The 26,466-nt window shown below is 46.1% G+C and overlaps 1 protein-coding gene across 3 annotated transcripts in view; it reads left to right on the forward strand.

Annotated features, from left to right (window-relative positions):
• The window catches only part of LOC140399054 (uncharacterized), a 447,829-nt gene extending 421,601 nt beyond the window's left edge, over positions 1–26,228 (forward strand). For all 3 annotated transcript variants that reach the window (XM_072488143.1, XM_072488146.1, XM_072488144.1), the window contains exons 8-15: positions 2,854–3,063; positions 3,367–3,444; positions 5,287–5,511; positions 7,941–8,153; positions 8,611–8,688; positions 9,277–9,501; positions 24,660–24,851; positions 26,029–26,228. In XM_072488143.1, coding sequence (XP_072344244.1) covers positions 2,854–3,063; positions 3,367–3,444; positions 5,287–5,511; positions 7,941–8,153; positions 8,611–8,688; positions 9,277–9,501; positions 24,660–24,851; positions 26,029–26,123 — 1,316 coding nt within the window. In that variant the 3' untranslated portion in view covers positions 26,124–26,228. The remainder of the gene's footprint in view (positions 1–2,853; positions 3,064–3,366; positions 3,445–5,286; positions 5,512–7,940; positions 8,154–8,610; positions 8,689–9,276; positions 9,502–24,659; positions 24,852–26,028) is intronic.
• The last annotated feature ends 238 nt before the right edge of the window (positions 26,229–26,466 follow it).

Raw genomic sequence — 26,466 nt, forward strand, 5'->3', positions numbered from 1 at the left:
CATTCAGCCCTCGAGCCTGCTCCACCATTCAATAGGATCATGGCAGATCTGATCCCGCCTACCCCCAATAACCTATCACCCCCTTGCTTACCAAGAATCTATCCACCTCTGCTTCCACCAGTTTTTCAGAAAGAGAGTTCCAAAGACACACCACCCTCTGAGAGAATCAATTTCACCTCATCTTCGTTTTAAATAAGCGACCCCTTATTTTTAAAGTGACCCCTTAGTGCTAGATTTTCCCACATGCACCCAAACAAATCTCAGAGTCTTGTTACCAGTTCAAGCATCCTCTCTCGATCCTACCACAACAGACATCACGGCAGCTTGCATTTATATAGTAACAACATCACATGATTGTTCTCAGAGACGGGCGGCACGATGGCGCAATGGTTAGCACTGCTGCCTCACAGCGCCAAAGACCCGGGTTCAATCCCAGCCCCGGGTCACTGTCTGTATGGAGTTTGCACATTCCCCCTGTATCTACGTGGGTCTCACCCCCACAATCCAAAGATGTGCAGGGTAGGTGGATTAGCCACGCTAAATTGCCCCTTAATTGGAAACAATTTAAAAATAAATAAATAATAATTTTTTAAAAAGAATGAATTTTCTTGGACAGCAGTTCATACTGAGTCACTTAAGGAGATATTAGGAGAGATGGCCAAAATAAGAATGCATAATAAGGGACAAAGAAATGGCTGAGCAATTAAATACATACTTTTGTTCTGTCTTCACAAATGAGGACACAAATCAGATCCCAGAAATGTTGGAGAATGAAAGGTTTAGTGAGAGGGAAGAACTGTGGGAGATCAACATTAGTAGAGAAATGGTGCTGGGAAAACTGATGGGATTGAAGGTGGATAAATCCCCAGGTGCTTAAGGAGGTGGCTCTGGAAATAGTGGATACATTGGTGGTCATCTTCCGGGACTCTGGAACTGTCCCTGCAGATTGGAAGGTAGCTCACGTCATTCCGATATTCAAAAAGGGAGGTAGGGAGAAAGGGAATTATAGACCAGTAAGCCTAACATCGGTATTGGGGAAAATGCTTGAATCCATTATCAAGGACTTTATAGCGGAACATTTAGAAAGCAGTGGCAGGATCAGTCCAAGTCAGCATGGATTTATGAAGGGAAAATCATGCTTGACAAATCTGTTGGAATTCTTTGAAGATGTAACCAGTACAGTCGACAAGGGGGAGCCAGTCGATGTAGTATATTTGGACTTTCAGAAGGCGTTTGACAAAGTCCCGCAAAAGAGATTATTGTGCAAAATTAAAGTGCATGGGATTGGGGGAAATGTATTGAGGTGGATAGAAAACTGGTTGGCAGAGAGGAAACAAAGAGTAGGCATTAATGAGTCCTTTTCAAATTGGCATGCAGTAACCAGTGGGGTACCGCAGGGATCGGTGCTAGGACCCCAGCTATTCACAATATATATTAATGATTTGGATGAGGGAACAAAATGTAACATCTCAAAGTTTGCAAATGATACCAAATTAGGTGAGAGGGTGAATTGTGACGAGGATGCAGGGATCCTACAGCAAGATCTGGACAGGTTGGGCGAGTGGGCAAACCAATGGCAGATGCAGTATAATTTGGATAAGTGTGAGGTTTTTCATTTTGGAAGCAAAAACAGGAAGGCAGATTACTACCTGAATGGTTGTTAAATTGGGAGTGTGCAGCAGGACTTGGGTGTCCTTGTGCACCATTCGCTGAAGGTAAGTATGCAGGTGCAGCAGGCAGTAAAGAAGGGTAATGGTATGTTGACCTTCATTGCAAGAGGTTTTGAGTATAGAAGCAGGGATGTGTTGCTGCAATTCTACAGGGCCTTGGTGAGGCCACACTTGGGAGCATTGTGTGCAGTTTTGGTCTCCTTCTCTGAGGAAGGATGTTCTTGCTCTCGAGGGAGTGCAGCGAAGGTTTACCAGACTGATTCCAGGGATGGCGGGCCTGTCATATGAGGAGAGATTGACTAGGTTGGGATTGTTCTCGCTGGAGTTCAGAAGAATGAGGGGGGATCTCATAGAGACTTATAAAATTCTAACAGGACTAGACAGGGTAGATGCAGGGAAGATGTTACCAATGAGGGTGTGTCCAGAACCAGGGGTCACAGCCGGAGGATTCCGGGTAAACCATTTCGGACAGAGATAAGGAGACATTTCTTCACACAAAGAGTGTTGTGCCTGTGGAATTCATTATCACAGGAAGTATGTGATGCTAAAACTTTTAATATATTTAAGAGGCGGCTTGATATAACACTTGGGGAGAATGGGATCAAAGGCTATGAGGAGAAAGCAGGATTAGGCTTTTGAGTTGGATGATCAGCCATGATCGTGATGAAGGGCGGAGCCGGCTCGAAGGGCCAAAAGGCCTCCTCCTGCTCCTATCTTCTATGTATCTATGTAAAGCTTGGTCAAAGAAGTAGGATTTGAGAAATGTCTTTAAGGAGGACAATGCTGAAGCCACAGTCACATTGATTTTTAAAGATATGACTAATGTCTGCTTTGAATGACTCTGAACAATCAATATTTGTTGTCCACTACTTTGTGATTGGATATGACTATAGCTAGATAGAGGCTGGTTTAGCACACTGGTCTAAATCACTGGCTTTTAAAGCAGGCCAGCAGCATGGTTCGATTCCCGTACCAGCCTCCCCGAACACGCGCTGGAATGTGGCGACTAGGGGCTTTTCACAGTAACTTCATTTGAAGCCTACTCGTGACAATAAGCGATTTTCATTTCATTTCATTTTCATTTGAATTTGGAGGCCCGGTGTGATAAGAGTCTGGAAAGGTGTATGAATAGCCTCCCCTCTTTGATGCTGATGAACAAATGTCTGTGTTTCATTTGCTGAAGGCAAGATGACCAAGTTTGAGATGGAAGCCTGGGAGGCCCATAATCACTACAGAAACATGCATGAAGCCCCTGCTCTCCAGTACAGTAGGGAATTGCGAGAGGAATGTTCAAATTGGGCGGAGTTCCTTGCGACAACTGGAATTGTAGAGCAAAGTCGTTCCAAGAATGGAGAGAACATTTGGACCACAGAGCTGACCGATGAAATTTCAGGTGTGTACTTCCCTCCCCTCTTCTCACTTTCCCTCTTTCTGACTCTACTAGCTCTGCACCTTGTTCAGTATGATTCCTGTAGCGCATCTGGCATCCAGCAAAAATTTATCTTTGTATCTTGTCTCAGCTTGGGCAACCTGGCTGAGGTTACACACATCGCAAGGAGCTGTAGCCACTCCCTGGGATTTAGCGCTTGAACTTATGGACTACATCTTGTTGTGATTCTGCCATGTCAGTTTCATTTTTGATGTTTATTCTCAACTTTCACAATATGAGATTGACCAATGTGTTATCTTATTTCAGGCAACGATCCGGTGCTTGCATGGTATAATGAAATCAATGACTATGACTTCAGCAGCCCTGGTTTTAGCACTCTGACAGGTATGTGCTTTCAGGATTGTAACTCATGCTGAAGAATAGAGGTTAGAATGCGAGACCGTCGCAGCTCATTGGTGAAGTGTTCCTCTCACAAGTAGTAGAACCTCAAGTGAATGGCACAGAGAATTGTCTCCAGTTGCATCTCATGTTGAAACTAGGTGTTGGTGGAGTAATGGTGGGAGTGCAGTGTGGAATTTACCAGTGAGAACTTCTATATGGTGAAATATTTTTAAACACTCTCTTCTTACAACCTAAATATTGGTGCCTGGAAATCTGAAGCATTAAAAAGAGAGCGGCACAGTGGTTAGCATTGCTGCCTCACAGGTTCAATTCTGGCCTTGGGTGACTGTGTGGAGTTTGCACTTTCTTTCCGTGACTGCGTGTGTTTCCTCCGGGTGCTTCAGTTGCCTCCCACAGTCCAAAGATGTGCAGATTAGGTGGAGTGGCCGTGCTAAATTGCCTCTTCAGTGTCCAAGGAGTGTAGGTTAGGTGGGGTTATGGGGATAGGCGGGGGAGTGGACCTGTATAGGGTGCTCTTTCAGAGGGTTGGTGCACTCGATGGGCAGAATGGCCTCCTTCTGCACTGTAGACATACTATGGTTCTATGTTCGTCAACATGCTCTTTTACAACATGAATGGGATTATTACCAACCTTAGGCTGACGTTACAGTGTTGGAATGGGAGACCAGGCACAGGGCACTTCAAATGAAAGAAACTTTGATTATTCTTCATAAGGCAGATAAAGTTGGGCGGCACGGTAGCACAGTGTTTAGTACTGCTGCCACATGGCGCCGAGGAACCAGGTTCGATCCCGGCTCCAGGTCACTGTCCATGTGGAGTTTGAACATTCTCCCCATGTTTGCTGGGTTTCACCCCCACAACCCAAAGATGTACAGAGTATGTGGATTGGCCATTTCTAGCTTATTTATAGTACAGAGAAATATAAGTAGAGTGACTTATGAAAATGAGAGGTTGAATTGTTTGATAGCATCAGAAAACACTGAAAGGTTTGTGACAGTCAGATGTTTGTAAGTAAGAGATTTTTCGCCAACATAACTGAGAATGCATAATGTGTAAGATTGATTGCTTTATTTTTTTCTGACAAATTTAGAGCACCCAATTCTTTTTTTCCAATTAAGGGGGTAATTTAGCGTGGCTAATCCACCTATGCTGCACATCTTTGGGTTGTGGGGGTGAGATCCATGCAAGCACGGGGAGAATGTGCAAACTCCAAATGGACAAGTGACCCGGGGCCGGGATAGAACCTGGGTCCTCGGCGCCGTGAGGCAGCAGTGCTAACCACTAAGCCACTGTGCCGCCCCAGGTTTGATTGCTTTAATCAATAATCATATAAGTCTTCAACACCCTACGCTTTAGTGTGCTGAAACCTTACGGGTGGGTTTACAATTTTGCGATTCAGTGCAAAAATAAATCCTTCCCTGTAATAATCTTCACTTGGGATTTTTCATCGTCCCGACATTGCAGCAGTTATTGTTTCTGCAAGATCTATAGGGGCATAATGATATATAGGAGCATATTTGCACACAGTATCCTTAGAAACTAATAAATTAACATATTGCATACACGTGATTTTTGCCCCAAGCGGGAGATTACATAGCTGCAGAGGAGGGCGGGGGGAGGAAGTACGCAACGATGGTGTTTAAACTATCGTGTGTTTGTGAAACTGGCTGCATGGCTCCCTTCCTTTCTCGTTCATTAATGGCAATGCTATATAATTGTACAGATACATAAGTCGCAAAGATGTATGTGCATGCTTGTGCGCACATCTGTAAATGTTCGTACACATGAACAGGCTAGAAATATCAATTTGTTTATTCACAACAGGTCAATTTAGCCAGATGATATGGTTGGCAACCACACATTTTGGCATTGCATACGCAAGGAGTGACAAGGGAATTTATGTGGTGGCACAGTACAGCCCAGCTGGAAATATCGTTGACCAACATTCCTTCCAATCAAATGTGCTGCCGCCAGACTCACTTTCCTTGGATTCCAAAGATAAGCAGGATTCAGGTTCCCAACAAACATCCAGTGAGGACAGTGCAGCAGGTAAGGAATTGGAACAGCATGTGATATTATTGAAGAGTATGGGTGAATGTCGAGGGTTTTGATAGAGTAGATGCTGAGAAACTGGTCACACTGGCAGAAGGTCAGTAAGCAGAGGATAAATCAACAAGACAACCAGAGGGAAAATAAAGTGAATTTTTATTAACTCAGTGAGTTGTTATGATCTGCATTTCCTCAAAGGGTTTAGAAACAGATTCAACATAACATTCAAAAGGGAATTGGATCAGTACTTGACAAAGGGACATTCGCATGGTTATGGGGAAAGAGCAGTGGAGTGGGACTAATAAGAATGAACTCCACAGGCAGTCAACAATATTACTGTCTGTCGATCATCATCTGTTGATAGTGTTCGCCCGAAAAAAGTAACGCATATGATCTGTGCATTGTGTCCAATCCTCCAAGCTTGCATCGAGAACTTCCGAACAAAGGCGTATTATTAGTTTAAAGCAATTCTCCAACATTAGTCCATCAGAGAAAAGGAGGTGGTTCACCCGGCAGTGTAGCAGTGTCAACAGTCAACACTTGGAATGGAGGGGTGGACTACAAATCTCTATTGGTGTGTATGATAGAATGGAGGGATGTGATGGAATAAAGGAATGCTAGAATAGGATAAGATGAGATTGTTTAAGAAATGTGGGCATGATGGTATAGCAGTGTAATTCATCTGCTCCTGAACATTATATCCAAGGTGTAGTTACCATTAGAGGTGACTATTCCATTGCACTCCTGGCCGGTCTCCCACATTCCATCCTGCATAAAAATGAGGTCATCCAAAACCCGACTTATATTCTTACTCGCATCAAGTTCTGTTCACCCATCTTCCCTGTGCTCAATGGTCTACAATGTTCCTAGTTAAGCAGTGCTTTGATTTTAAAATTCTCATCATCATTTTCAAATCCCTCCATATTCTAGGCCATTCCTACGTCAGTAATCTCCTCCAGCCCCACAACCTGCAGAGATATCTGCACTCCACTAATTCTGGTATTTGAGCATACCGGGTTTTAATCACCATTGCGGCAGTGATTTTGTTCTGATGTCTGCAGAAACCAATAACGTTTAAGAGAAATTCAAACTTAATGATATTAGCTGAATGACATGTCAATATTTCATGTTTACTGTAACAAATGATAAAAGAAACACTGTTGACGAAACATTTTCTTTTGTTCGGCACTTTTATCTTTAAACAACAGAAATAAATGGCTCTTTCTACTTATCACACATTGCACTCTCCACATAATTATAGTTCATATGGCAAATGGTTAACGGCTTTTCCCAGTTTCTAATGGATTGCTTACTTTCCCAGCCAGGTAACGTGCCAGAACTAACTTTCACTGTGAGCTTATGGGAGCGTTCTACCCGAATGGGGACAGAGTCCCATAGGGCGAGATTAGCCGGGCGTTTCCCAGCACTCAGAGCACCGAGAAACACCCCATTATCTAACACCCATTCATGTCGATCGGGGCCTCAGCAGGGAATGCGCGGCTGAGGCAGCACCCTGTCTCATTTTCCGCACTGAGGAGCACCGCTCGCCTCCCAATCTCTCGAGCCCCCACGCTGTCCCCCAAGCCATATAGGGGGGTCCCCAGAACCGCCCCCCCCCTCCCCTGAACACCCACACAAAGCACCTCTCCCGCCAGATCATCGCCTTGCAAAAAATGTCATCTTGGCACCCTGGCAGTGCCCCTTCCAGCCGCGGTCGTAATGAGCCACCATGTTTGATGATAGTAACTGTTGCTTCACCTTTGCGAAGATTTCATCTGCAGTATCTGCCACGACCATTTATTTTTAACAGCGTGCAGGGGTGACAATAAAGTGGCCAAGTTTGATATAAATTTCCCAGACACTTGCACCTTATTCTCAGTAAAACAACCTACACCTTTCATTGATCTCAGTCAAGCCATGCAAGCTTACTTTCAGGCAGACTGCAGAACAGGTCACATGACCTCCTTCATTTACTCTAAATTTAAAGCTGCCACCCAAAATATAATCTTATTTTAAAATATAATATAATTTCATTTTCATATTAACCTCACAATTGTAACACTCTCAGCTGCCAAGACTATTCACAGGAATTCCCTCCTAAACCTCTTTGCTTTACCTTCTGTCCAGATACAGAAATATGAATGGATGGGGTGATTGATACGGAGAGGTATGATGGGATGAAGTGGTTCATGAGATGTACGAACATGTCAGGTGATAAGGAGCAAGATGGAGTGGGATAAGAAAGAGGAATGTTGGTGGATGGGACGGTTTGGCGAATGAGATGGGAGAGCGAGTGAGGATAGAATGATGGATGGAGCAAGGTGGTGTATACAATTGGGACTGTAATGGAATAGAGGTTGATAACAAGGTGTATGTTCAGTTCCTGCTGCTTGCCACGGCACTGATGGCAGTCTGGATTTCATTTTCAGATATGTCTAAGTTTGAGAAAGAAGCATTGGATGCTCACAATGCATACAGGGCTCGTCACAACACAGCACCCCTCTCGCTCAATAAAGAACTGAGCAAGGATTGCAAGGTGTGGGCAAATGTCCTTACACAGGATGGCATCATTGCACAAAGTCCCACCAACTTTGGTGAGAATATCTGGTCTAAACCAAGTGTCACTGAAGGAGAAATCTCAGGTTTGTGTCTCTTCCACTGTTTTCTACAATGATTGAAAGAATTGCCAAAAAAAGTAAACTTTTAACACAGGAATTAGACGTAAGTTCAGCAGAATAGTCAAGTAAAGTCACTCCCAAAGTCATTTTCATGAGGGATGTCTTTTGATAAAAATAAATGCTGGAAGTGCTCAGTAAATCCGGCAGCTCGTATGGAGAGAGAAACAGATTCAACATTTCAGACCAGCAACCTTTCTGTTCAGGTCCGTTCCCACATGAATATCTATTCCACTGTTTTCCTGAAAGATCTAACAAATTTTCTGCTTCTGCTTTTTCCCACTTTTCTCTACAAAGTGCTTTTTAAAAATCCCCTCAGAATTGGATTCCTTTGTCAACTTGTTCATTTTGTGCTTGTGTCTCTAGATCTGCACGACCTTTCTAATTTATAATCTTGCTTTGCCTCATTTTCAAATCATGTCAGGCAACGAACCTGTGGATGCCTGGTACAGTGAAATGAAGTATTACGATTATGAAAAGCCTGGTCTCTCCGAGAGGACGGGTAAATGTTTAACTTTTTCTCTGCTAAAGCAAAGCCCTAGATCACTGGGAAATACATGAATAGGATGGGAATAGAGGGATTGGGATCCCAAAAGTGTAGAAGGTTTTAGTTTAGACAGGCATCATGATCAGTGCAGGCTTGTCGGGCTGAAGAGCCTGTTCCTGTGCTGTACTGTTCTTGGTGAAAGAATGGCTTAATGAGTGACGATGGCACAGTGAGTTCTGCAGGTAATCTGCTCAATCTACTCGGAGCCCCAGTTGGTGGGAGTTTCGTGGGGAGCACAGTGAGGTTGGTTTTGCCACGGCATCATGCAAAGCTGTACTTTGCACACAGGGTCTTAGAAGCACACACACACACTCGCGCCTGTTAAAATGCACATGCGCTCATACACTTGGTTATACATGCACTCACTGACACAAATGCCCACACAAACATTCACCCTCGCTCACATTTACCTTCACACGTATGTGCAACACACACATTCACCCAAGTTAATTCGTACTCAAATACACACACACACACACACACAATGGTAGCACAAGTGACTCAAAGACAGACTAACTGTTTACCTTTACCTGTTCCCATCAGAGCACTTTACCCAGCTGATATGGAAGGAAACCACAGACATGGGAATCGCATATGTCATAAGTGATAAAGGGGCCTTTGTGGTGGCTCAGTATAAGCCAAGCGGGAATTCCACAAAGGTAGAATCTTTTGTGGGAAACGTACAGTCACTGGATCCAGCATACAGCCAACCTCCTGCTGAAGTTCCTGCTGAACCCGCTGAGGTGGCAGCCCCATCAGCCGAATCAGGTAGGGAAGCAGTACCCCAGGTGAGAGGAGAACAAGTCAGAGTTGGGATATTTATCATTTACACTGACTGGCAGAGTTTTGGGGAAAAAAACACCTGTGAATGTTTTAAGTGTACGTATTAATGCCTGTCATTTACTTATGCCTATGTGTCTGTACCCTTGTCCCTGCATGCAACTTTGCTTATTCATTCATCCGTGTATCTGCTGCATGTGTGACTGTATGACAATGTATGTCTTCATCTATGTGTGTGCATGTATCTATATTTACAAAAGAAATGAGAGGTGGGCCAAATAGGACTGAGATGAAGAAGAGTTTCTTCACTCGAAAGGTGGTAAATCTTTACAATCCTCTACCCTAGAGGCCTGTAGTGTCTCAGCCATTGAGTATGTTCAAGACAGAGATCAATAGATTTGTAGATCGCAAAGAGGTTGAATGTCTTGTCAAGAGGAAAAAGGAAGAGTATGTAAGGATGAGGAAACAAGGTTCAGTAGGGTCGCTTGAGGATTACAAGGTAGCAAGGAATGAGCTGAAAAAAGGGCTTAGGAGAGCGAGATGGGGGCATGAGAAGTCCTTGGCGGGTCGGATCAAGGAAAACCCCAAGGCTTTTTACTCTTATGTGAGAAATAAAAGAATGACCAGGATGAGGGTAGGGCCGGTCAAGGACAGGAGTGGGAACTTGTGCATGGAGTCAGAAGAAATAGGAGAGGCATTGAATGAATACTTTTCTTCAGTGTTCACAAAGGAGAGGGGCCATGTTTTTGAGGATGAGAGTGTGATTCAGGCAGGTACGTTTGAGGAAGTAGATGTTCTGAGGAAGGATGTATTAGCAATTTTGAAAACCCTGAGGGTCGACAAGTCGCCTGAGCCAGATGGGATATACCCAAGGATTCTTTGGGAAGCAAGAGATGAGATTGCAGAACCTTTGGCTTTGATCTTTGGGTCCTCGCTGTCCACGGGGATAGTGCCAGAGGGCTGGAGAGTGGTGAATGTTGTTCCTCTGTTCAAGAAAGGGAATAGGAATGACTCTGGTCATTATAGGCCAGTTAGTCTTACTTCGGTGGTCGGGAAGATAATGGAAAAGGTCCTGAAGGATAGGATTTATGAACATTTGGAAAGATGCAGCTTAATCCGGGATAGTCAACACGGATTCGTGAAGGGTAGGTCTTGCCTCACAAATTTGATTAAATTCTTTGAGGAGGTAACTAAGTGTGTAGATGAAGGTAGAGCAGTTGCTGTCGTATACATGGATTTTAGTAAGGCGTGAAATAAGGTTTCCCATGGTCGGCTCATGAAGAAAGTAAGGAGGTGTGGGATAGAGTGAAATTTGGCCAATTGGATAAGTAACTGGCTATCACATAGAAGACAGAGGGTGGTGGTGGATGGAAAATTTTCAGACTGGAGACCAGTTACCAGCGGTGTACCACCGGGATCAATGCTGGGTCCTCTGCTATTTGTGATTTTTATCAATGACTTGGAGGAGGGGGCTGAAGGGTGGGTCAGTAAATTTGCTGATGACACCAAGATTGGTGGAGTAGTGGATGAGGTGGAGGGCTGTTGTAGGCTGCAAAGAGACATTGATAGGATGCAGAGTTGGGCCGAAAAATGGCAGATGGAGTTTAACCCTGATAAGTGCGAGGTGATTCATTTTGGTAGAAAAAATTTGAATGCGGATTGCAGGGTCAACGGCAGGGTTCTGAGGAATGTGGAGAAACAGCGAGATCTTGGGGTTCATGTCCACAGATCTCTGAAGGTTGCCACTCAAGTGGTTAGAGCCGTGAAGAAGGCCTATAGTGTATTACCGTTTATTAACAGGGTGCTTGAGTTTAAGAGCCGCGGGGTTATGCTGCAACTATATATGACCCTGGTGAGACCACATTTGGAGTATTGTGTGCAGTTCTGGTCACCTCATTATAGGAAGGATGTGGAAGCATTGGAAAGGGTGCAAAGGAGATTTACCAGGATGCTGCCTGGTTTGCAGGATAGGTCTTATGAGGAAAGGTTGAGGGAGCTAGGGCTTTTCTCTTTGGAGCGGAGGAGGATGAGAGGCGACTTAATAGAGGTTTATAAGATAATGAAGGGGTTAGATAGAGTGGACGTTCAGAGACTATTTCCTCGGGTGGATGTAGCTGTTACAAGGGGGCATAACTATAAGATCCAGGATGGGAGATATAAGAGGGGATGTCCGAGGTAGATTCTTTACTCAGAGAGTGGTTAGGGTGTGGAATGGACTGCCTGCTGTGATAGTGGAGTCGGACACTTTAGGAACTTTCAAGCGGTTATTGGATAGGCACATGGAGCACACCAGAATGACAGGGAGTGGGATAGCTTGATCTTGGTTTCGGACAATGCTCGGCACAACATAGAGGGCCGAAGGGCCTGTTCTGTGCTGTACTGTTCTATGTTCTATGTTCAGTCACATTGAGGAATAACACAGGAAAATGGTTTCCAGGTAGAAGCTCAGCCACGATCTAAGTGAATGGCGGGACAGGCTCAAAATGAAAATGAAATGAAAATCGCTTATTGTCACAAGTAGACTTCAAATGAAGTTGCTGTTGAAAGCACCTAGTCACCACATTCCGGCGCCTGTTCGGGGAGGCTGTTGCGGGAATTGAACCGTGCTGCTGGCCTGCCTTGGTCTGCTTTCAAAGCCAGCGATTTAGCCCTGTGCTAAACAGCCCCTGGAATGGCCCATTCTTACTCTTATTTTCTATGTTCCTAATGTAAGGAATAGGGGCAGGAATAGGCCTGATGGCTTCTCATATCTGCTTCACCATTCAATATGATCATGGCTGATCCATGACCTCAGCTCCACTCTTCTACCCGATGCCCATACTTCTTGATTCCCTGAGAATTTAAAAATCTATAAAATCTATCAAACTCAATATGCTCACAAATGAAGGCTGGTTGGAGGCAAGGGGAGATCTCTGGGCATTGTTGAGTGTGTGGTCGGAAGACGGGAGGGTAGTTGGAAGAACGGCGGTGGTGCAGCAGGGTTGGGGGAGTTGGGGTCTAGTCGGGATGTCCAGTGAGGGACCGGAGGGAGGTCAGTACAAAGTTATTCAGGAGTTAGAAATAGTTTTAATTCTCCTAATTGTTCCCTGATCATTATTCTGCTCAGAGAGTCAGAACCATCAGTGTATTAGGTGGTTCTGAGTGTCAGGTCATCGCCCATCAGAAGGTTAAACTTCCTGGGCAATTCTTGGGCACTGTAAGAAGTCTTACAACATCAGGTCAAAGTCCAACAGGTTTACTTGGACTCACTAGCTATCGGAGCATAGCTCCTTCGTCAGGTACAGTCAGTGCATGGGGACTTCCTCAGGGGGGCGGGGAGGCCCATAGTGCATTTTCTGGGGTACCTCCAGGGAATGACCTACTACCTGGAGATTGGAAGCTCTGGGACAATATTTACAATGTTCATTGTGTCAAACATGCAGCCCAATGGTGTTTTCACCAGTTTCTGGACCCTCGGTGTACTCTGGCTGAAGGGCCTCAGACTGCGGCCTTTCCCTACTGCGCCTCTGTGGCAGCTGCCCCAGACTTTGGTGCATCTCTCAGCACGTGGTCGTGGACCTTGAAATGTGCCAGTCCGCAACACGCACCCATGGACAATTCTTCGCACAGGAAATCCAACAGGTTTCAGGCAGACCGAAGAGTGTCTTTCACCAAGTTTATGGTTCTTCAACCACAGTTTATGTTTATTTTTGGTGTCCATTCCTGGAAGCAGCCCATAAGGCTGCTCGGGACGAACCTGAACAAAATAAACCATTGCATCTCTTTCGGACCCTGATTTTTCCAGAAGGAGGTGGTGATGGTCTCTTTCCCAATCGTGACCATCTCGAAGGTAACATTCAGAGGCAGTGAGATTCTGGGAAACGCAGAATGGATCTGACGGGGAGGGCCCTTCTCATCACATACATAGATACATACATAGAAGAAAGGAGCAAGACGCGGCCTTTTGGCCCTTCGAGCCTGCTCCACATTCGTCACGATCATGGCTGATCATCCAACTCGATAGCCTGCTCCTGCTTTCTCCCCATAGCCTTTGATCCCATTCTCCCCAAGTGCTGTATCCAGCCGCCTCTTGAATATATTCAAAGTTTTAGCATCAACTACTTCCTGTGGTAATGAATTCCCCAGGCTCAACACTCTTTTTGTGTTGTCTCCTTATCGCTGTCTGTAATGATTTACCCTGAATCCTCCAGCTGTGACCCCTGGTTCTGGACACACCAATCATTGGTAACATCTTCCCTGCATCTACCCTGTCTAGTCCTGTTAGAATTTTATACGTCTCTAAGAGACGCCCCCTCATTCTTCTGAACTCCAGCGAAAACAATCCCAACCTAGTCAATCTCTCCTCATGTGACAGTCCGTCCATCCCTTGGATCAGTCTGGTAAACCTTCGCTGCACTCCCTCGAGAGCAAGAACATCCTTCCTCAGAGAAGGAGACCAAAACTGCACACAATACTCCCAGTGTGGCCTCACCAAGGCCCTGTACAATTGCAGCAACACATCCCTGCTTCTATACTTGAAACCTCTTGAAATGAAGGCCAACATACCATTAGCCTTCTTTTCCGCCTGCTGCACCTGCAAGCTTACCTTCAGCGAATGGTGCACAAGGACACCCAGGTCCCGCTGCACACTCCCCTCTCCCAATTTACAACCATTCAGGTAGTAATCTGCCTTCCTGTTTTTGCTTCCAAAATGAATAATCTCACACTTGTCCAAATTATACTGATCTGACATTGGTTTGCCCACTTACCCAACCTGTCCAGATCTTGCTGTAGGATCCCTGCATCCTCGTCACAATCCACCCTCCCACCTAATTATGGTCATCTGCAAATTTTGAGATGTTACATTTTGTTCCCTCATCCAAATCATTACTATATATTGTGAATATGCTGGGGTCCCAGCACCGATCCCTGTGGTACCCCACTTGTTACTGCCTGCCAATTTGAAAAGGACCCATTAATCCCTACTCTTTGTTTCCTCTCTGCCAACCAGTTTTCTATCCACCTCAATACATTTCCCCCAATCCCATGCGCTTTAATTTTGCACAATAATCTCTTATGCGGGACTTTGTCAAATGCCTTCTGAAAGTCCAAATATACCACATCGACTGGCCCCCCCTTGTCGACTGTACTGGTTACCTCTTCAAAGAATTCCAACAGATTTGTCAAGCATGATTTTCCCTTCATAAATCCATGCTGACCCTGACTGATCCTGCCACTGCTTTCTAAATGTTCCGCTATAAAGTCCTTGATAATGGATTCAAACATTTTCCCCACTACCGATGTTAGGCTTACTGGTCTATAATTCCCTGCTTTCTCTCTACCTCCCTTTTTGAATATCGGAGTGACGTGAACTCCCCTCCAATCTGCAGGGACAGTTCCAGAGTCTATAGAATCCCGGAAGATGACCACCAATGCATCTACTATTTCCAGAGCCACCTCCTTAAGCACTCTGGGATGCAGATTCTCAGGCCCCTGGGGATTTATACACCTTCAACCCCATCAGTTTTCCCAGCACCATTTCTCTACTAATGTTGATCTTCCTCAGTTCTTCCCTCTCACTAAACCTTTCATTCTACAACATTTCTGGGATCTGATTTGTGTCCTCATTTCTGAAGACAGAACCCAAGCCAAGCTAGGTCTCGGTGCTTGTTTGAAAGTTCTGGCGATGAGTCTGTCAAATGACTTTGACAGTCTGCTTAGGGAACCATGTCACAGAATCCACCATCTCCTTTTCCCGCAGGGCTTCGAGGACGTTACATGCAGACCATTGTCTAATGGATTAGTGGTCAAAGGTGTTTTCCAACACAAACTTCTCCAGGTGGTGCAGTACGGTCCGACTAAAAGGACCGTTCGTTCTGCGGCAAGGTGACCAAACACATCCTTTGCAATACTGGTAGAACATCAGCATGAATTTACACTTGGTGTTTGTGAACAGCACAGTTTAATGCAGCACACATAAAGGAGGCCATCAGCAAGAGAGCGAGGTTGGCTATATTTTTTTCATGTTCCTGCGGACACAGTCCATTTTTGATCCCCAGACAAAGCAAGAGGTAGTTCACCACGGCGCAAGAAACATACATAGAAAATAGAAGCAGGAGGAGGCCATTCGTCCCTTCGAGACTGCTCCACAATTCGTCATGATCATGGCCGATCATCAAGTTCAATACACTGATCCCGCCTTCCCCACGTAAGAAGTCAGGTATGGGTCAGATCTATGCAATATACAGCGACACCAGAGTGCCTCACACCTGATGACCAAGTTCTTATCTGTACTGGAGAGGGAGCATCATTCCCACATGCCCAATCTTTACCACCGCCCACCCCCCCCCCTCGCAAATCAATACTCCCAACACCTTCAGGCAGTCTGACTTGCAAAGGGTTAGTTGCCCAGTTCCCAAAGAACATGATTTGACTCTTGCCATGATTTACTTTGACTCCCGACGCCAGTTCAAACTTGTCTCAGAGGTTCAGTCTGTGCACTGACAGTGGATGCAGGCAGAAGACGATGGTGCCATCCATGGACAGAGAGACTTTGATCTGAGTCATCACCCCTCTTATGCTCGCTTATTTCCTGATGGACTCGGCAACGGTTCAATACAACACACCAACAAGGCAGGGGAGAGAGGGCAGCCCTGCTTGACTCCAGATTTGATCAGAAAGCTTTCCAATTCTCACCATTGATTGAAACAATGCTACTGATGTTCATGTAGAGTAGTTGAATCCAATTACACGGTCCCTCCCCAAATTCACTTGGGAGAGCACATCTATCATGTTGATCCATTATATTCTGTCAAAGTCCTTCTCCTGGTCTCAGCTGATGAGGCAGGTATCTCCCTCCTCTGACCCCCATCCACCTCCATCATCCTGCACATTGACTGAGTAGCACGAGGCTACCTGAGATCTTCCTACCTGGTACACAGATTTGACCCGATTAGTGATAACCTTGGACAGAATTTTGTAAACCATATTAAGATTGGTCACTAATTTCTCATTTCCTCCCTCTCCCAGCACTCTCTTCTCCTACGGTATAGAATTTATCATAGATCATAGAATTTACAGTGCAGAAGGAGGCCATTCAGCCCATCGAGCCTGCACCGGCTCGTGGAAAGAGCACCCCACCCAAGGTCAACACCTCCACCCTATCCCTATAACCCAGTAACCCCACCCAACACTAAGGGCAATTGTGGACACTAAGGGCAATTTATCATGGCCAATCCACCTAACCTGCACATCTTTGGACTGTGGGAGGAAACCGGAGCACCCGGAGGAAACCCACGCACACACGGGGAGGATGTGCAGACTCCGCACAGACAGTGACCCAAGCCGGTATCGAACCTGGGACCCTGGAGCTGTGAAGCAATTGTGCTATCCACAATGGTACCGTGCTGCCACAATGCTACCGTGCTGCTACAATTTTTATAAAATTCTAAATAAATTTGTTCATTCTCCTAACTTTATGAATTGTCCCGATGGGGTCAAAATGTCTCTTTGTTTCAGCAGTATTCAAGGCCTAGATCATTAACTTACAACAGGAAAAGCAAGGGTCCCAAAATCGACCCCTGGGAACTGCAATATATGTCCTCCTGCAGCCTGAAAAATATCCATTCACCGTGACTCTCAGCTTCCTGTCACTCCGCCAATTCCATATCCATGTTGCTACTGTCCCTATTTATTATTCTGTGAGCTCGAACTTTTCTCAAGTCTGTTGTGTGGCACTGCATCAAATGCCTTTTGGAAGTCCATGTACACCACACCAACAGCATTGTCCTCATCAGCTCTCTCTGTTACCTCTTCGAAAAGCTCCAGTAAGCTAGTTAAACACAATTTTCCCTTATGAAATCCGTACTGGTCAGGAGGAGGCAGTGATCAGAGAAGAATCACCAACTTGCAATTGGTGGTCTGCCTGAACATTCAGGACACAAACAGCAAGTATATCCTGGAAAAGAGGTGCCCATCCGACCTCAAGCAAATGTATCTGTGCAACATGCTGTCTGCAAGGTCGCTGAGGATGTCATGCAGCTTGGCATCTTTTACTGTTTGGACGTGGAGTCGTGTGCAGAATCGTCCGACTGGATTGACGATACAGTTGAAGCCGCTGGCCAGAATGTCTGACCTGGACATTGTCAACCATTCACTCTTTAGAGTCCGGCATAAAACGTTGATTAACAGAAGCAGAGTATTTTTGTACATTACAGCTGCTACGAGGAGGCACCTGTCCACCATCTCCTTAACTTCGGAGAAGGTGAAGTTGCCCCACAACAGAATTCCAAGGCCAGAGGGACAGGGACCATTTCTCTCTGTCCAGATAAATGACCTATGGACAATATATATTGAGATTATGTGATATTTACATGGACTAGAATATATACTTATTTTGTTCTTTCATGAGATGTGGGCTTCATTGGTAAGGTCAGCATTTGTAACAAAAAGGGTTTCCTTTACTCCACAACAGGCTGGTATTGGGTGTCACAGATAACTGTGGGTGTCCCTCCTGCAGGTGTTGAAACCACGACCCGGAGGTGTCGCACTGGGATAGCTTCGCAAGAGAGAGGGGGCAAGTCTCACTGTTTATACCTAACCAGTGAGGTTGTCCTTATGCCACACCAGTTACCTTGACTGCCACCTACGCCTGTGTGAGTCTCTCTCCTGTGATGGTGAAATGTCACCCGGAAGTGCCCCACTAGTGCAACTTCACAAGAGAAAGAGAAAGAGGGACGGACCACTGTTTACTCCTAACCAGTAGCCTCTCTTGAGTGAGCGTGTTCGAAGCGCTCAGATTCCCTTTTCCGGGATTATGTCCCGGCAATTATTGTGACTTGGCCAGAGCGAACCGTGAAAGGAAGGTGAGACCACAATAATGGTAGTTTTAAAAATAATTGATTTATTCAAGAGAAATTGAGTCCTCTGCAACTCAGATTAACCCACACACACAAACATCAATTATGAAATACTATGTGTAAAACAAGAGACTAAACGGCATATCGAAGAATCCTTACTTTAAACAGTTTTAGCAATGTTTTACAGGAGGTTATAATATATATCATCCCTTACCACCCCTCCTCAACAAGCCTCGCCTCATTGGGTGTTTCTGTAAGCTGACAAAATATACTCACCACTTCCTAGCTGAATGGGTCCGTTTAAAAACATACAAAATCTTCAGGCTCCCCTCTGGCTTCTTGGGTCCTAGTTTGTTACGTCTGTCTCTGCACCTGGTTCGTGGAGACTTGCTTCACCTGATGAACCCATAGTTCTATCTTTTGGTGGCCGCTTCGTAGGTTTTTAGTTTCTTCTTCTTGGTTTACAAATCTCCTCCAGCCCAAATTTCTGTGCCAAACTTCTCAATCAGAAATTCTGAGTAACCAACCCAAGATCTCTCCACCTCACTTGTCTGTGTCCTGTATCTTTAAGCGCGCATGTTTCAAAGGAGCCGGCAGGCTCCTCCCACTGATCGATTTCAAAGACAAAAGGTGCGCTAATCACTCAGGAAGAAGTTAACCTGATCAGTTTCTTCACACCAGAGCTTGCCTGATTACTCGCAAATTGCTTCTAGGGGATACTGGGACAGTTTGAATTAGTTTGCCATTAGTGGAATAGGTTTCTGTCTGGTTTGGGCAGAAACTCATTTCCATAGTCATTGTCTTCCTCAGCTCACTCTGAGCCATCCACATTCCTGGCATAATTTTTCAGTTGGCCCTGCCCTGGCCCATTGACCCCTTTGTCCTTCTCTGGGATGATTTTTGTGATGTGTATATCTCTGCCTGGCTGCTTCCAGCCATTTTGTTGCTGCAGGCTTTTGCAAGAAAGCTTTCTTATTTTAAAATGTCTGTAAGTCTTGCCATTTCTGTAGCAACGTTGCCCTAACTGGCACGGATGGAGAGTTGCCATAACTTACACATTTGTTGCTCATCCCTAATTGCCCTTGAGAAAGAGGGATGAGTTGCTCATCCCTAATTGCCCATTGAGTCTGCACCGGCTCTTGGAAAGAGCACCCTACTTAAGCCTACACCTCGACTCTACACCGTAACCCAGTAACTCCAGCTAACATTTTTGGACACTAAGGGCAATTTAGAATGTCAATCCACCTAACCTGCATATCTTTGGACTGTGGGAGGAAACCGGAGCACCCGGAGGAAACCCACGCAGACACGGGGAGAACGTGCAGACTCCGCACAGACAGTCACCCAGCGGGGAATCGAACCTGGGACCCTGGCACAGTGAAGCAACAGTGCTAACCACTGTGCTACCATGCCAGAGATGGTGGACCGTCTTTGGGAATTCAAAAGGTGATTTACTCGCTGCAGAATTCACGGCTTCTGACCTGCTCTTTCACACAAGGGCAGAACTTTATCATTTTATGTCTAAGTATCGTTTTGGGCAAGAAAAACGGTGATTACTTCACCACCGGCGGTGCTGACGAGGTTTTGCACCACTTTGATAACAGAAGTTTCACGCAGAGCCCATGGCAGGCTGACTCTGATTCCCCCAGCCCGGTATCAGCTGACCACTTCTCGGAGGGGCCAGACCATTTAAACAGCTCCTCAGCACTTGGACCATCTCCAGGCAAGAAGAATTGCTGCTAGGAAGGCCCAAGTTTTTTAGAAGGTGCACTGACCCACTTGTTGGATGGAATGGAGGACAGGCGTGACACATTGTCCCCTCGGTCTGGCAGACGACCAACCAGCAAAGCCACCAACTCTGCATAGGGTGGTGGCAGCACTACTCAACGCCAGCTACCTGCGCAGGGGGATGGGCATCCAGGGCAGGAAGAAGGTGAATGACCTCCTCTGTGCAGCCAGGGTAAGTCACTCACCCACTCGCATACCCATCACACATCCACTGGGAGCTCACTCATTGCCACCTCATGGGGGCTCCATCACTCGCCCTCACACTCCCTTCCTCATCTCCCCTGCGACTCCACCCCTTATCATACCTCACCACCGCCTCACCAACCACACATGCCAGACATCAGTACCATCTCACCCAGCACACTCTCTCCTTGCATAGCAAGCTGGCTCATGATAATAAGGAGTGAGCACAGACGGGTGGAGGCATGAATGAACTCAAACTCCTCTCGCTGTTCAAGAAGAGAGCAGTTCACCTCTTCCCGGGGAGGAAGAAGACAGCTCCTGTGTTAAGGATGAGATGGGCGCAAGAGAAAAGCACAATCATTCATCTCAGCAGCTCACATGAGTTTTATCTCTCCTATCCTTATGCCCCTACCATCTCCCTTACCTTGCAGGGAAAGCAGTGAACTGTCCGGTTCGTCCACAACTGCAGCGTTGGAGACGCCAGGAGATTAACTCCAACAAGTTCTCGGACGTCCACATTGAAGAGACATCACAGCTGTCATTTGCACCCTCCACCACTGCAGAGACTCGTAACTCATTGGGAATTAGCGCTAGAGTAGCTACTGGGTCATTCACTTCTGATGATCCACAGCAGGCGGAGGCAGGGATGTCCCCGGGGTCCGACACTCGAAGGTCAGCTGGAGGCCAGGACTCTGCTGAGCCCCCAATCAGATGGTGAGCCTCTGGACTCGATCGGCCCTCAGCTGCTGAAGCTACGAAAGCAAAGTCAGGACCATCACCAAGGGATGTCAGCTTCACTCCATGGATTACAAGGCCAACTGGAGGAGTCTGAGGGGATGGTACCGACACTCCAAGGCTGCAGTGAAGATCTTGGTGCAGGACCTGAGCTCCAAGGCAGGGGATGTTCACTGCATGGTTCAGACCATGAACCTCATGGTTCAGGCACTCACAGGCATCCACGAGTACCAGCGTCAGAGGACGGCAGGGTTTCTGGATCTCACTCCAGCTGCCCATCCATCCTAAGGAGGAGGACCAGCTGGTGCAATACCCAGGGCCTTCCACCCAGGAGACCCTGGAGATCTCCATCCCATCAGACTCCCCTCTTCATGTGACTGACACAGCTCTAGCCCTGCACTCCGAGGAGGGTGGCACTACCACATCCGTGCTGCCGGAAACCAGACCGGGGTACTCCAGGTCTCGACTATCCAGTGGACACCCTACCGTGGGCAATGGTCAAATTTGAATTTCATAAAATAAACCTCATGAGCTCATTGTTGTCATACCTCCAGGATCAGATAACATCACCTGCAGCCCCACACACCCCACTGCCCTCTCTCCCATGAACTTCCTGGTAGGTAGTGGTACGCTCACCTCTGAATCTACCTTCGGGGGTGAGCTTGGCAGGTTCACATTTTTAAAAAACTGTTGTAAACCGTGCTGCTGAGAATAGAATGAGGAAACACTAACATGTTCATGAGATTATAATGCATGCAAATGAATTCTCAACCTTCCTTCTCATCCCGTTACGTCACTGCGAGGGGGAATGGAATCACTGCATCTCATCGTGGAGATTGGCCTCTCACAATATTTTGCCCCCACGTCGCCATTTGCGCTCACAGCAAACAGGGGTGCAAAATCGCGGCCAATGTTTATATGGGTGGTGCAGTTCAGTCTGTGGTCAATGGTAACCCCAGAATACAGATCTTCGGAGATTCAGTGATGGAAATGCCATTAGTGGTCAGGGGGAAATGGTGAGATTCTTTCTTTTTTTTGTATTCATTTGCAGGATGTGGGCGTCACTGACTAGGCCTTTATTTGTTGCCCATCTCTAGTTGCCCTTGAGAAAGTGGTTGTGAGTTACCTTCTTGAATTTCTGCAATCCATGTTGTGTAGGTACAGCCCAGTGCTGATAGGGAGGGAATTCCAGAATTTTGACCCAGCAACAGTGAAGGAACAGCGATATATTTCCAAATAAGGATGGTGAGTGACCTAGAGGAGAACCTCCAGGTGGTGGTGTTTCCAGGTCTCTGCTGCTCTTGTCCTTCTAGATGGTAGAAGTCATGGGTTTGGAATATGCTCTCTAAGGAGCTTTGATGAGTTGCTGCACTGCATTTTGTGGATGGTCCAATATCTGCTGCTGTGCGTCAATGGTGGAGGGTTTAATGTTTGTGGAAAGGGTGCCAATCAAGCGGGTTGCTTTGCCATGGATGGTGTTGAGTTTTTTGGGTGTTGTTGGAGCTGCACTCCAGGCATACATCACACTCCTGACTTGTGCCTTTTAGATGGTGGACAAGCTTTGGGGAGTTATGCACTGCAGGATTCCTAACCTCTGACCTGCTCTTGTGGCCACAATATTTATATAGCTAGTCCAGTTCAGCTTCTGGTCAGTGGTAACCCCGAGGATGTTGATAGTGGGGATTCAGCAACGGTAATGCCATTGAATGTCAAGAGATGCTTTTCCCCTATTGTTGGTTGTCTCACCACCTGCTTTCAGACAGATATGCCCTTCAGGCCTTAGCTCACATTGAAATTCCCCCATACATTATGTGCCCTTGCTAGCCTCAATGCATCTTCCAAGAGATGTTCAACATGAAGGAGCACTGATTCATCTGCTGAAGGAAGGGGGTAGGTGGTTTCCTTGTCCACGTTTGTGACTTCATGTGATCCGGAGTCAATTTTGAGGGAACCAGTACAATTCCATTACAAATATAGGCCACTGTTCATCCATCTGGCGGGGTCAAACTCTGCCCGTGGGACAGAAAATGACTGAGAATGGCAGTGGAGGAGTCCAGGACATTGGATGCAATGTATGATTCAATGACTATGTCAGGTTCTTGCCTACTAGACTCTGGGACAACTCCCAATTTTGATACAAGCCCATCCCCAGATTTTAGAAAGGAGGATGATCCCCTGGGCAAGATGTGCTATTGTCATTTCCAGTCCTGGATCCAACCATTTTATTAATTTTCACCTTTTCTGTGGTGGTTTGGCAGAACTGAAAGGCTTGCAATGGATGGCAGTGCAGAGTCACATTTCTGTGGTTCTGGAGGCACATGTAAGGATGGCAGATTTCCTTCCCTGAAGGAGATTTATGAACTCACTGGGTTTTTAATGGTAACCAATAGTTTCATGAGACCGACTTTTAATCCAGATTTATGAATTGTTTGAATTTTAAATTCCACGAGCTGCTGTGGTGAGATTTGAGCCCGTGTCCCCAGAGCATTAACCTGGGCCTCTGAATTACTCGTCCAATAACACTGTATCGCTCTACTCAGACACTGTCTGGCACAAAATAACACACCAACTAAATGACCGGTGATCATATAAACACTGATTGGTGTACATGCAAACACTAACTGACTGATGTAAAGAACCTGACCGGTATCTCTGCAGGCACTAACTGGTAAATAGACACTGAATGGAAACCATGCAGACACTGGATGGTAAATACACAGACTATGGCTGCTCCATATGCACAGACTGATTTTTATACATACAGACAGTGTTGACATTCTTCCGCCTGTGAGGGGTGATGGGAACGCAGCCTCAGAACTTTGTGAGGTCAAATGAGATTGTCCGCTCCAATTCTTGTGACGGCTGAACAAGCCCGTTCTGAAGAGACAAAGTCTGCCACAAGTGCCACACCTGAATTTGTCCCTCTGCCGGTGGTGGAGGATGATCTCTGCTGATGCTTTGTTTGCAGGGCCCAGCATCTGTTTTGGAGCTTCTGAAACCACATGTCGCGGTGGTGGTGAATTGCTGCCCACAGCTGGTGCCGCCAACTAGAATTGCCCACTTGTCATGATTGACTTTGATGTCTTTTGACACCATCCTTGAATTGAATCTTTGGGAGTCCTGTTGGTCTCTTGCCACAGGCTACTTCCTGGATAGCATATCCTTGGAGATACAACCACCTTCTCTCCCATGCACATGTCCAAGCTGGCAAAGCCTTTCTTTGTTTGATTAACGCTAGCATGCTTGACACTGACTTGTAAATATACAGGCAGTGACTTATATATATATATATATATATATATATATACAGACAGTGACTTGTATATATACAGAGGCTTATTGGCAAATATACATATGGTGACTGGTAAATACAAAGATGCTGATTGGTAGTTATATGGAAACTGGTGTATAGCAAGATATTGACTGGTATATCTACACTGACTGCTATATTTATAGTCGCAAGGGGCATATATAGACACTGTGCCATTGATCAAATGGACACCGGTTGTTGTATTTTACAGGAAAATGTACAATTGTGCTTTAGACAAGCATTAAATATAGCTCCATTTAAGATACTCACAGTTATATTGTATTATACTTCAGCACCCTCTCCTCCACCACCAGAGGAAAAGGCAGCAGAAGAAGCTCCTGCCGCAGAACCATCCGCTGGGGATAAGGCCGCGGAGGAGAAACCAGCCGAAGAGAAACCTGCTGAAGAGAAACCTGCTGAAGTGAAACCTGCTGAAGAGAAAGCACCTGAGGAAAAACCTGCTGAGGAAAAGAAAGTAGAAGCAGGTAATTCACCACTTCAAACACAACACCCAAGGACATATCCACAGCACAAGAGAGGAACTTTAAACTTAAAAAGACCAATGAGGGCAAAGAGACATTGGGCTGGAGTCTCCAATTTCCAGGCTATGTCCGGAGGATCCGTGGCGTTTTACATTCAAAAAATCGGCACCGCCCTAGCACCGATTCTCTGACAGGTGATGGGCTAGCAGCCACGCCACATAAAAAGCCCGGCCTCCACAACAGGAACATTGAAGAATTGCCGGGTCCGTGGCTGCGCATGCGCACGGCGATGACCAGCAGCGGTCAGACCTTACAACATGGTGCCACCCGTGCGTGGATCCGACCTGCCAGATAGTGCCCCACTGGACGCCCCCCATGGCAAGCCCCCCATCACTCACCCCAGCCCTCGCCAAAGTCCCCCTGGCCAGCAGCACGGCTCCCGCCCGACTGTGGCAGTGCTGGACACAGTCCGCAGCCGCTACGCCGGGTTCCCAACCGCTGAGACCACACGTTCCCCGTGTGATCAGGAACTCAGCCCATCGGGGACAGAGCATCGGGAAAGGGCCTCAGGTGGCGTCCTGCGGCCTTCCCAAAGGTGTGTGCCGCGCACCTCTATGACGCCGTTTAGGAGGGGGCAGAGTATCCCTAAACAAGCGCCGTCCCCGATTCCATCGTAAAAAGGGATTCTCCGCCCGATTGGCAATTACAAAATCGCCGCCGGGGAACGGAGAATCCCGCCCATTATCTATCCAATTAGGGATGTTGACAAGGTAATAATCACTGATACCGACTGGGGGCAGGGGACATGGGGTCATAAACACTGACTGGAGTGGAATGCACAGTAGAGTAGTGTGTATTGGTACTGACTGGGAGGGGAGATAATAGTCACCGAAATTGACTATGGTGGGTGGTTAATACACACAATATTGACTCTGTCTGGGAATAAAGTGGCTCACACACACTTACATGACTGATGGAAGGCTGTTTTGGTATCAGGTTATCGAGCAGCTTATTAAATGGATTCCAACAAGTTTATAACAAAGTTAGCGACCCGTTCATTAGTGATTGGTTTGCTGATGAGTTGGTGATTGCATTATTTGCCAGATTTGAAGAACTTTATAAATGTTATTGGCAGTTTATTTTTGGACAGATACTGATTTGTTTATCATACTGCCAACAGCCCCTCTAAAGGAAGAGAAAAAAAAAGCGCATCGTCATTGCCCCAAAAAGAAGGACCCAAAGCTGAAGAAAGCCGAACGAAGCCCATGCGAGTAGTGGTAGAATTAAAAACCATTAAGGTTGAACGATAAGCGGCTTCTTGCTGTAGCAGAGCAAGGAATGAATTGGTGTCATTCAGGCATTTCAGCAATAAAGCTTAATTGAAACATATATCTTTATGTATCTGTATTGAATGTAAAATAGTCCCAGCTTCTTCTGAGCAAATACCTCCTGATGGATTATATCCAGACACTGGCCTCACACGAGTGTCAATGATACAAGGAAATTGAGTAGACACAAAACACAATCACTGAGCAATCTCATTGAACAATGTCAGCCAGTCGGCCTTTCTTGACTGACTGGAGGACTGCATACTTCAGCCCAAATGAATGCCTCGTGT

Source organism: Scyliorhinus torazame, chromosome 22 (assembly GCF_047496885.1).
Source record: "Scyliorhinus torazame isolate Kashiwa2021f chromosome 22, sScyTor2.1, whole genome shotgun sequence".
NCBI classification, from domain to species: domain Eukaryota; kingdom Metazoa; phylum Chordata; class Chondrichthyes; order Carcharhiniformes; family Scyliorhinidae; genus Scyliorhinus; species Scyliorhinus torazame.